Source organism: Acanthochromis polyacanthus, chromosome 1, assembly GCF_021347895.1.
Source record: "Acanthochromis polyacanthus isolate Apoly-LR-REF ecotype Palm Island chromosome 1, KAUST_Apoly_ChrSc, whole genome shotgun sequence".
NCBI lineage: Eukaryota > Metazoa > Chordata > Actinopteri > Pomacentridae > Acanthochromis > Acanthochromis polyacanthus.
This window is the reverse complement of record NC_067113.1, coordinates 23,734,210-23,746,826: the sequence shown is the minus strand read 5'-3', so window position 1 is coordinate 23,746,826 and position 12,617 is coordinate 23,734,210. Positions and strand designations below refer to the sequence as shown.

At 40.9% G+C, this 12,617-nt stretch overlaps 1 protein-coding gene across 2 annotated transcripts in view; it reads right to left on the bottom strand.

Annotated features, from left to right (window-relative positions):
* Positions 1-12,617, bottom strand: part of aqr (aquarius intron-binding spliceosomal factor) — a 55,126-nt gene that overhangs the window by 28,696 nt on the left and 13,813 nt on the right. For both annotated transcript variants that reach the window (XM_022214949.2, XM_051956521.1), the window contains exons 15-25: positions 11,512-11,614; positions 9,600-9,720; positions 9,140-9,281; positions 8,449-8,627; positions 7,311-7,478; positions 5,322-5,491; positions 4,065-4,306; positions 3,730-3,879; positions 3,030-3,099; positions 1,878-1,988; positions 1,044-1,153 (exon numbers count right to left, since the gene is read on the bottom strand). In XM_022214949.2, coding sequence (XP_022070641.1) covers positions 1,044-1,153; positions 1,878-1,988; positions 3,030-3,099; positions 3,730-3,879; positions 4,065-4,306; positions 5,322-5,491; positions 7,311-7,478; positions 8,449-8,627; positions 9,140-9,281; positions 9,600-9,720; positions 11,512-11,614 — 1,566 coding nt within the window. The remainder of the gene's footprint in view (positions 1-1,043; positions 1,154-1,877; positions 1,989-3,029; positions 3,100-3,729; positions 3,880-4,064; positions 4,307-5,321; positions 5,492-7,310; positions 7,479-8,448; positions 8,628-9,139; positions 9,282-9,599; positions 9,721-11,511; positions 11,615-12,617) is intronic.

Sequence of the window (12,617 nt, the reverse complement as noted above, 5' to 3'; positions counted from 1 at the left end):
CACCAGTTCAATATAAAGAATGTCTGCACTGCATGTTTTATGTGACCTACAGAAAGTTCTTTAATAAGCTGTGTTAAAACTAATACAAGATTATACTCGGGTAAAGTAACCCACCGCTGCTTTAAGAAGGGCTCCTTCCTGACCGGAGCTAAAGAAATATCCTAATGGTTTTAGAAAGCTGAATTTAAATGTTTTTTTTTCATGCATTTATTTATTTATTCATGAAGGAATTATTCCGTGACGTTATTGTAAATGAACTATCCATTAAAAGACTTTGTATATCTCTGAAGCAGGAAAAACGCAACGATACTACAGCTACTAACACTACATGTTATGGATTATGTTATTTTATTTCAGTCATCCACAACTACAGCTACAGACTTGACATGACAGACTTGATATGACCGAAACATATTTAGGAATGGAGATGATTTGGATTGACATTTTATACTAAAATAACTTTCCAAAACTGCTAGAATACTGGTTATTAATTTTTAAATCCATTAGAGGATGTGCAAAAACAGGTTTAAGGTTGTCCATGCCTCTGATAAATCTACGCAAGGATTTCTGCGTGACTTGTTATCGTCCAACAGCTCTTTAAAAATGGCTTTCCAAATGGTTAGTACCAGCCCCTCAATTCCTGTAGTCCAGAATAACGATGAATGGGTTAATCAGGCATGCGTTGCCTCTGAGTGCAGGGCTGCAGGGACAGATCCCTTACACTGGTGGAAAGGTTTGAGAGTCCAGCGATGCCTAATGAAGATAAACCAGGTCCATGGCCTGGCATATGAGGGTATCGAGTAGCCCCGTCATTGTGTTGGCTCAGACTAATTATGTCTGTGGGCAGCTGCTTTCATTCATGTGTGTGTGTGTTGTCAGCTGCCTCTGCAATGCAGATGCACTTTAAGGCTGCTCATTTCTTGGATGCACTTTCACACATGTATGTCTGAATTCATGTTGTTACCGTTTTCATGTGTTCCTGTTTGTTTAGGTGCAGCTCTCTATGTGTGCATGTCCTCTTTCCATCTGTCTCCCGTCCTCACCTGCTGAAGTCCTTCTCAGTCTCCAGTTCTTCCTCTCCATGGCCCAGACGCAGAAGGTGGCGTTCGTCAATGTCTAGAGCCATGATCTTTTCAAACAGCTGGTTCAGAGCCTGGTGTAGAATGAACCGTGAAAACATGTAAACATGGTTATACATGGAAAATCTTCTCTCTGATAATGTATGTGTATTTGATTTGTATTATATTTAAGTTAAATACATATATGGAGCTGGTTACTATGGAGCTCTGCTTCTTATGGATAAGGTTCCTTCTGGCAAGGTTCCACTGGTACAAAACAACAGCAGATTACTTTATGATTAAATACTGAGGGGTGGAAGATCGTGGCATGAGGGAGCATAGATTTTAATTTTTCCTCCATGGTTTGAATATGACTATCGCCTGATTAATGGGTAGTTCTGAGCACAAGCTGTGAATTCTCTTGACAGTTTCACTGCTATTTGAACAGGGTTTTAGGGAAAGTTTTCAAAGATGAGACCTGGTTTGTGTGTATATATATATATATATGTGTGTGTGTGTGTGTGTGTTCTTGTACTTGCTACATTGTGAGGACCATTTTCTGCATTTAACTATCAAAGTGAGGACATTTTTACAAAGTGAGGACATTTTGGCCGGTCCTCACTTTGAAACAGCCATGTTTAAGGGTGAAGACTTGTTTTTAGAGAACAGGTATGAATTGAGGTTTGGTTAGGGCAAGGATTAAGTTTAGGCAATCAGTTGTGATAGTTAAGGTTAGGGTAAGGCTCTAGGAATTGCATTACGCTTATAGATGTCCTCACTAAGATAGAAGTACAAACGTGTGTGTGTGTGTGTGTTGACCTGGTTAGAGTGTGTGACTATGAGCGTCCTCTGCTCAGGAAAGTTGTGATAGAGGTTTGAGATGATCTGAACGGCAACATCTGTCTTTCCGGTACCTGGTGGTCCCACAACCTGGTGGCACAGCAAGAAGTGAAGAAGGAAGTAAGACATTTTTACAGAACCAAAAAATAAGAATATAACCACAATCAGAAGTTTCCTCCTCATCCCTGTAAATGACTGAGTGATTGTGATAGTCAGGTCATGGGTATGTCACAACAGGCTAAGCTAATGGCCCTTTGTTGAACTCAATGCTGTGTGGTGTTACATGGCATAGCATGCAGTCACTTTGATCGCAAATGTAGGTAAAGACAGTGAAGCACTTACAAAAAGCTATAGGAGGCAATAAGTATCTTCAAGCCTCTCTTTTGTACTCATTATCTGCATGTGAATATCTGAGCAGCCCTTCATCACTGCTTACATGTTACACTGATAATAAGCCTCATATTTACTTAACCAGGGGAGGGGGGATGCACATTTAATTTACAAAATAAATATTCATGAAACAGGTTGGTCTTAGTGTGGGTCTCTCAGGTGAGTAATCTCTGCTAAAAATAGTAAACACAATTATATATTTCTGCATAAATCAGTACATAACAAGCTCCTTGGTTTAACTACATGAAAGCGAAGCAGACCATGAGGTAGTGTGTGTTTGTTATGGCTGCTAATGACTGTGACACATGCCAAGAAGGAAGGTTAGAAGAGGGGCAGAGGAAGGCATGCATGCACAGTTGTTTTACGACTCTGTTGATAGCCCCTTTGCCATATTTACTTCAGCTAGCTGCACAATAAATAACTCCAATCTCGCTGCCAGCTTTCCAATCACCACATCAGAATAGCGCTTTTGTTAAAACAACACGTTACACTGCGCTAGACATAACAGTAGCTGGCTGGGAGGGCATGGGTGTGGATATGCCTATGAACTGGTGCATCTGCAGCTCTAATCCAATGTTATTTTACACTGACCTCTTCATTGCCAGTGCAAACTAGAGTGGGGGTGGTGAGTCAGTGCAAATTACCATCACTCTAAGTGAGTGATAAAGATATGGAATTTTGCAATCTTAAAACCTAACATGAGCAACTTAAACAACAAAACACTGAATACAAAATCCTCACCATGGTTAGTCCTGGCTGCATCCCGGCTCGGATGGCTTCGATTTGTGTCGGAGTGAACTGAATTGTATTCCTGCAAGAAATTTACATTGCTGATGTTAATACATCAAGTGATTTGCTTGAGAAACTCCACAGCCTTGACAGCATAAACACATTTGTATTCAAATGTTTTCATGTGTTTATTTATGAGCCACTTATTGCTGCAAATGGGTGTTTGTACTTTGAGGCCATCTTGAAATATTATTAAGTTGGGGCCTCCTCATGGACATGTAGTTGCTAGATTTAAATATCAAAGTGCAAACTGTAATAATTACTATGTGGGGGGGAAAAAATTTACCATCTATAAATGTAGGAAGAGCCAAAACAGCACCACATTAAATAGTGAACACGATGATGCCATTCAGAAAAGCACAGACAAACAAATCTAAATAGTCCAACTCAGAGTAAATTAGATACAATCTAGAGAGCTAAGAGGACAGCACCTCTATACTGAGATGAAGGAATTCATGTTTTCTACATTACAGTGCACAGATGGAGCAGGAAAAAAGAATCACCTAATATTATTGGACACTCTATTGTGGGTAAAATGGTGCCTTTAAAAAGAGGTCAGTGACTACAGACAGTTTAATCAAACATTCTACAACTTTCTGACCCTTCAGTTCATTAAGTTATGAACAGGACGTCCTGAGTCTTGGCCTCTCACCGTTTTGGCTGGTTGTAGGGATATGGCCCACGGTTGGGGGTGACGTAGGGTTCAACATGTAGGGTCATGTCTTCCTCTTTGTCTTCCATTTCCTCATCAGCCTTTCTTTTCTTCCCTTTGTCTGCTTTGTTTGAAATAGGAAACTTGATTCTGTTAAAGCAAAAGAAAGAAAATAGGGATTATAGTACAATGCAATACAATATAACAACAATAGCAGCATTACTACAGCAAATACATTAAACAATAACTGTTACATATTCACTTTGATTAAGGTAATGTAGAACAAAAAAGAAATGCTTCATTTATAATTTTGTTATTGGACATTTGACTTTCACCTGAAAGGGGGGACTTGCAGTTCAGGGTTCTCCTCTGTGACCTTTATGGTGCAACCAGGGAAACACGACCTCAAGTGGTCCAGGGACAGAAAGGTGTCATTGAAGTCCAACGTGGAGATCTGATTGGGCATTTTAGAATAGTGGGCGCTGCCTGGGTCGCCATAGCCTAAGATAATATCATGAAGCCAGTCTGGGACAACACATTCTGTGTTCATCAGGTTTCTGATGGTCTCTAGAACCGCCTGAAACAGAGAAATGTGACAGATATACAACCAATAAAATGCAAAGTAGAAAATTAAGATCCCAGTGGAGCACAACCATACTGAATGAGGCACATCAGGCACAGACAAACATCCCACTAGAGGTAGTTTAGCTGGATAAGAATAGCTGTGTGGTGGGCTGATGGGATAGCAGGTAATTTGTAAGTCTGTCAATTATATTTTAATGAGCTGCAAACTGTCTAATACCCTGTGCATCAAACACTGTGTGGGGAAATGTGTTTACTTTTATGTGTGTCATGGATCAAAGATGGAGAAGAATGTTTCTTGAATACCCATTAGTTCCTATGCTTTTCAAATTCAGGGGGAGAAGAAAAAACACTTCAAAAACATCTGTCACTGCTTAGGCTGTGAAAGACAGAAATGGGTGCAGAGTTAGAAATAGCAGATTTGACAAAGCTGTAATGAGAAGCTCTCAAATAAAAAAGACATGATAAAAGAGTGTTGTGCATAGTTAACATTCTCAAAATGTGGAACAAAATAGAGCAAAGCCACATACGGCTGGGATTTTTAACTAAAGTTTCACAGACTTACTTGGTTAATTTTATTATGAACTCCTGAAAAAAACTTTTGTGTCTAAGGGTTTTAAAATCTTAAATCACAATCTGGATATATATTTATTATTTATTGTCCTTGAAGGTGAAAAAAATGTGATTCTGTAGGACACCTCTACAGTATACTGACAACACTACATGGTTGTGCTTTCCCACAGAAAGCATAATAACACCATGACATAGAGTAAGGATACGTTGTCACAGGGGTATTCTTAAAGGGGAGAGCGGGGAGTCATTGGGAGGGCAGCAATCTCAGTCTTGCCCTGGCCCCAACCTTACAGCTACAATACCCCAGAGAGCATAATATGCGTTATACATCACTCAGGGTGGCGTTGGTCAGACCAGAGCTCAAGGCCTGTAGATAAAGCACTCAAATACAACATACAGTGAGGCCTGATCTGCGTGCTTCAACCTGTGGCTCGAACCTTGAAATTATTCTCCTTTGGCTTGCGTCTCATGATGATGTTGAATGTCTCATATGGGTCTTCAGTTCCACTCTGAATACTGCTGGTCATGTCCTGCTGGTACTGGTTTGGGTCCAACCACACACGGAACGTTCTGGCGTCTCCTCGCAGCTTCGGCTTTGGTTCAGGTCCTAAACCAGAGTGGCAGGAAGAATATTTTTTAGAGCATTGACGCAATAATTACCTGCAGTAATAAACATGAAATTAATAAATCTAAGTTTGAAAGACATTTTTTCAAAACACTATCATGAAATGTTATGAAATATAGTCTAAAGAAATACATAGTTGTGGGCCGGAACAATAAAACAGAGCAGAGCATGGAGGGGCATATCTTTAGAAGGACAAAGGTCAGATATAAAGATTGAATCTAAACCAGTTATTTCTCAGCTATATGATTTCTATGGTAATTCCCTTTTTATCCTTACATTAAATAAACATAACCCTTAAAAAAAAAAAAAAAAAAAAGACCTGACCAAGGCAAGTTTCATGCCTCCTCGGGAACAGGAGCTGCTACGTGTTGATGCTTGACTGACAGGCGACAGGCTTTGGGCTTATTCCCACAGGGAGTCTGTGTGGTGCAGCAAGTGCAGCATTCACAGATTTCTAAATAGATTCTGTGTGGAGCTGCAGGGCAGGGAGCGCGAGAGTGATTCCAATCCTGTCTGCGTCCGATGTGTGTGCCCATGTGCGCATGTGTACAGTTATGTGGGGGTCATCAAATCCCCTTTGCTAAAACGAGCGTAGTGATGGCTTAAGAGTGGAAGCTATACCCTCAACACTATGCGGTAACACTGTGGACAGCTGGGCCAAGGTGTGTGAGCCGTCATAACAAGTGTGTGGCATTGTATTAAACTGTCAGTTATTAAAAGGTGGGATTAAATCAACGCATGATTTAAACAGAGATGGATTGTTGTTAATCGTTAAGAATATGTACATGTGTGACATTCTGTATTTGAGCAGTACTTTTTTTTCACTACGTCCATTACTAGGTTTGCACAATGCACGTCTTATCTTGTGTCTCCCCATACCTTCAGCAAGTGCCCTACGATTTATGTGACATCACCCCACCACCCAGATAGCCAGAGTACCACTTATTCCAGTTGGGGATCTGAAAGTTTAACCAAGGCGACATTGGCAGGGCATGTTCCCCGGCATCACGTCTATTTAGAAAGCCCTGCCTCTGCATATTTAATCCAAACAGATGAGAGAGATAGGGGAAAGGGTGCTTCGAGCACACGGACACATGTTCTGACAGAGGAAAAAAGGCAAACACTTGCAGGCTAACTTGGGTGAAGCAGCCACTCAGAGGGACTGCTTTGGGCTGTGAGAAAGAGCACAACAAAGCAAAGCGAGAACATCGTGTTCCTGTATAAATATACTTTGCTTTCCAGGAAAGACCTGAGATTTGAATTTGGTCTGAGGGTATTCAATCTGTGTGAGCTCACAAAAAAAAACACTGAGTCTTATACTTGATGACAGCACATTTTCAGGCTTTTGTTAGAGAAAAATAGCACCTTACCTCTAGAATCTGATTCTGTGCTGAAATCAGATTTTTAATGCTAGAAAGCACTGTTGCTGGCCGTACCTTTTTTCAGAGGTGAGTGGAGCTTATGTAAGTATAGCTTGTATGACTGTATTCTGCAGGGTAAGTACATTCAGGGTTCTCTTATGGAACAAAAAGATTTGTACAGATGAAGCCAATGCACCTCTTCAGTTACATCCAATAAATAAAGCAGAGGGCAGGGCCTATAGCTCTCAGGTGTTACTGCTGACCTCAGGTTAATGGAATGTTAATGGGAACAGGTCAGGTCTCACTGTGGCTGTCACCATGACAACACCAGTCTGACCCTGTCCTGAGGATTAATTGGCAGGGATGATGGGAGGAGGGATGTCATGTGCCACGGGTGTGTATATATAGTTATATGCAGGTAAAAGCACATATGAGCATACCTTCCTCAATGACGCGCCCCTTGTCATCCAGCATACCCTGCACCTCGCAGCCTCTCACGTACACCAGGCCAGTCTGCTCCACAAAAGGCTGACGTCGGTCGAAGCGCGTGCCGTAGGGCAGGTTGGGCCGCACCGTGATCAGAAAGCAAACGTCATGCTTCCGCAGACCTACAGGGAAAGAGGATGGATAGAAGGGATATAGATAGAGGAATGAGAAAAGAAAGAAAGGGTTTTAGGGAGATAGATCGTATATAGAAGAAAAAATAGAGACAGAGGAACAATGAGAGAGAAAAAGACATAGAGCAAAAGAGAAGTGATGGGGAAGCGGGACAAAGTTTTGGGGGATTTTGGAGATAGAAGACCAACTACCCCGTCACCATTTACCTGAGCTTTCAAACACCGAGTTCTATGGTAGGAAAAGAACAAGAGGAAGGAAAGCAAGAAAGCAACACTTCATATTTTCATTGAATTACAAAAAAATAAAAGCGTAAAAATGGCTATAATAATAGTGAAATAATGGGATAATTACTTAATTTTTTTGCAAGTGAAGACTTGAATTCCTTTTCTTGGCATGGAATCAAATAACCTATATTTTTTCTCTAGAGCTCCAGCAAACAGTTAGACAGAGGTTTTTGTGTGTTTTCTATCTTCCCAGTGAATCAAAGCCTTTCAAGGCTGTCAAGCCGTTAACATTATCTCTAGTGTCCTTATCAAGTGCGCAACGAGAGAGAAGAATGCTCAGGAAATAAATCTGAAAGGCTACACAGAAATAGCATGTCTTCAGAGACAAGGTAGGCAAGGGTCATGAGCCAAGGCCCAATGGGATGGAATACAGTGGAATGGCTAGACTTTATGGAGGTTATAAACAGCTTAGTAGGAGAACTGTTAGGATACATAATAAAAGAAGAAATAGGACAAGTAAAGGTGTAGAATGGCAATATGAAATGGGACGGTAATAATTCAATATAGCCTTTGGATGCAATATGTTTTGTGACCAATTTATTACTCAGAAAATGAAATAGACTAAATGTTCAATATGTCTCCATTGATATATGAAGCACACACAGTAGGCAGATTTGATAAACAGTAATGAAAATAGGCTAAACATATATGTTACCGTAATGTCAGCCACTATTACCTTCCCACTCATGCTTGATATGATCTTGTACATTGAGGTTAATGGTGACATCGGCTCGAACACGGGCAGGCCAGCTCTCTCCAATGTTGGGCTTGGCAACCTCTACAATGGAAAAAGAGGTGATCGTCTGAGCCATCCTGGCCCAGCCCCCAAATACCACCCCTCCGTATTCTGATTGCCTGCACAGAGGGACAGACAACAAAAAGTTGAGACAAGCGCTGTGGGCGGTTGTCAAGATTGAGAATCAGTTGGATTTAGGGCAGCACATGGCGCTACTGCTTACTTATTTACTTTTGCAGGAACAACAACAAGTTGCTCCATCACTTGACATAATGGGAGCACTTGTTATGTTAGGCAATGGTTTCCAAATGCGGTGCACCAAATGTCATAGTCTTTAATAAATACTATCAATGTGTTACACCTTCAAGAGAGGTTCGTAGAGAAGAACAACCTTAATTTCTTCAAGTTAGAAGACAAATTGCGCTGTGGTTGCGTTTAAAGTAAAAATTTGTTCCACTATTGCAGAAAAAGGCACACTGATGCTTATCAATGTCTCTCAAATAATCCTATTTCAAACTGTGAGTTTCTCCTCCTCTTTGTAAAGATTTGGTGATTTTTTTAACCAAGAAAACAATATGGTATTGCAGATCAAGTCTTTTCTTATGCAGACCAAAAACAAATGACATCTTACCATGGTTTCATACGCCAAACTACATCTTCTATGTCCTGTCTAATTTCATAGGTGGACTCTAGACGAAAGAGGTTGAAGTTTCTCAACAGGTAGTCATGTAGGGTCAGGAACTGGAGATTCAGCTTTGGTAGAGCCAGGCAGCCTGAAAAGATGAAAATAACCGATAAATGAACGGAAAGAAAATCAGTATAAAGTAAAACTACTGTATACGTGGCAGCATGTTAGCAATTTTCTTAAAAGATGATGTTTGAATAGTTAGTAATATATGAGTAGTGGAAGGTGTCAACAAAAGAGGATTCCCTGAAGAGAAAGGTGCCAGTTAAGCACCAGGTGAGTGTGCTTAAGTTCAAGGAATGAGGCACTGACTAGACAGTAAAGTTAGCATGCGCTCTAGCATATGTCAACTCGAACAGACAAGCAGTAGAGTCACAGTTCACACACACTCATTTAAAACACACACCTTCGCCTGAGTAGTACTCTGTTGGGACGATGTTCTCATCCCAGATTATCTTCTCTGTTGGATAAAGGGGCATCTGGTTAAGTTGCTCAATCTGAGAGATTCTGCGCTCATGACGGGACACCTGTGTAGGTGTAGCAAAAAAAAAAAAACAAGACAGTGTTTAATATCTTCATATTCTCCTTTACTAAAAGATAAAGCAGGAAATAAATAAGCAGGCCACTCAAACGTTGTTGCACCCATTTTATCATATCCAATCATAAATGCAGTTCTTCTACAGTTCAGTTAATAAATGTGTGTTCCTAAATGAACAGAAAAACAATGGCTACCTCATAGGATGAAGAATTGCATACATCTTGGGTTGTCAAACCAGAAAACTGCATTTGTGTACATGCATTTATGTCTAAGAGGATTAGAGGCCATGTCATAATATAGAATATATAGAAGGAATAGGTCAAAGGCAACAGGATCCCTGCAGATATTATGATGAGATTACTGTATGTTTGTAAACCTGTTTGAATACAATTCTGTATTTAACTCGAGACACAGATATTAACAGATATTTATGTGATCAACGCATCATTGCATCTCTGGTTCTACTGTTACATATATGAATTATTTTTGCAGACATTTCTTAAGGAAAATGGTTTGGCCAAACATTGTTTGGACTCTTTAATTTCAGAGTTAGACTACCCATCAATCTACTGATACCTCCTACTGAGGTTTTGTAACTGTTGTTGCTATTGTATCTCTACTCGTATGGAAAAATACATAAATGAGATGAATTATTTATAATGTGAAGTAGAATGATATTTGCTGCTGATTTAAAACCAGCTCATCTGTTTCACCAGAGGAAGAAAACAGCTTAAACTATCCTAACATTGTGACTTGCAGCAGTGCTGCCTTTCAAAAAACAACAGTTCCTCATTTCTAAGTATATTCATGACAGTGTTCTCGAGCATGCATCATTGTTTTGCCACTATGCAGCAGACTTCTCGTCCTGTGGCCTCTTTCCTATTAAATCCAGCCTGTATGAGATGTTGGTTGTTGGGGGCAACCTCAGGCATACGCAAACGAAACCCCTGACATAGTCTCCAGCAACAATCTAATCAGATAATTACAAAACAGCTCTTCAATATCACTTCTCATGGGTAATTATGGACAACTGCAGGACAGCCTAGGAACAGCCACTTTGATGAAGAGGTCTACAGTGCCTGTGAGTGTGTATTGGGGGGGGACTAGCGGGACAAGAGTTCAGCAGATTCCTGGAGAGGTTTTCAAAAAGAAAATTAGAAGAGTGAGGGAAGGGCAACCAGAGAGCACAATCAAATTAGTGAAATCTTTTCAAGAGATACTACAAAATTGAAAGAAATAAATGGCTCCCTATCTCATCAGCACTGTCTTCAATTCACCCTATGTTACACAAATGCCCACATAAAGCAGTAATTGGATTAGAAGGCAAATTCAAGAGGGATGGGACAGTCAAGAGGGGATACTATATGTATTCCAAGGTCAAGAGCTTAAATTAATTACTTTAAAATGTGAAACACAAAACCTATTATGCCGTAGCGCTGAGCGGCCAGTTAATTTTCTGGAAAATAACTGTTTGCCAACACCAACTATACATCTTTTACACTGCACGTTGACAAGCCACCAATACCTGATGCATTGCTTCATCAATTTAAAGCTCTGAGGCATTAAAAATTGCCCGGAAATCCTGGAACAAACATTTTAGTATCTAATTTACAGAAAAGCAACTGGACCACATGATAAAGTATGACTCCAGAAAACATACTGCTTCACTGTGTCACTGTATGAATGTGAAGCAACACATCTGGAGTCCCATGAGACGGCTGAAGATGACAAACTTAAACGCTCACATGGACACTGTAAAGAAAGCTGTCACTGAACGTACCAGCAGCTCAAGCAGAACCTCCTTCTCAATGGTGGTATCTTGGCCTTCAGGCAGCTCTGGCAGCAGACACAGATATGAGGCCACCTGGTGGAGCATACTGGGACTATAGAGAAAAAGGAGATAAACAAGTGGTTAGTCAGCCAGAAAATTTGCATTTGCAAATTACAAATTTAGCCAACACTTTGACCCAGAGGAGAGATGACAACAAGCAGATAATAACTAATTGCTGTCCAAAGATAATGATTTGGTAATGACTGAAATGATTAAGATTACAACAGGGACAATCTGACGTCTACTCAGTTTACAATGAATTAAACAAACATCCTGACTACGCATCATGAAATTTGTGCATCGTACTCATAAAAAGAAATAAGGTGTAGTTCCAGCCACTCTTTTGGGACACCACCTCCCCTTCACAGAGATTTTTCCTATTGTAACGCCACTGCATGCGTGAAGATACACAGCCATGTCAAATCCTTTGTGCTTATTAGCACTGCGGCACAAAGCAATCCTTGTGTTTGCTCTGACACTGCAGTCCTGCTCTGTCAGCGCATGTGTTAAGGGGCCAGGGCACACTGATGAGACAGGATTATGAAAATCAAAGCCCATCTCCGTCTCAGAAAGCTGAGGCGTGGCCCTCTGCATACAGACCTGTTTTAATCAGGCTGACACACTGTGACACAGGCAGGGTCTGGTGCACAACGAAGGACAGGGCCTGGACACATTGTGACAGGCCTGGACAGCCCCACGTGGCACTGACCAAGTATAACCGTGTATGTGCATCTATTCTGCTACTTGTGATGCCACGCTTGAGCGGTGGGATGGCAATTCTGCCAGTGTTGCAGTTTGGTGGCCCAGTGGATGACCTGGCATAGGTCATGTGGACATTCCTTCCCTTAGCAACAAAATAACAGCAGCACAACAACTCCCTCTAAGTAATGGAGATGACTGGACCAGGTTACAACAGACAGCTGAGACACTGGCAGGGGAAGGTAAAGGTGGGGACACGAGACAAACTGGTGTCCAGCAAGTTTACTCCTTAGCCTGAAGGATGTCTGGACCTTTGTTCAGATTTTGTGTAAGCCATTAAACTCCAGTTTGGTCAC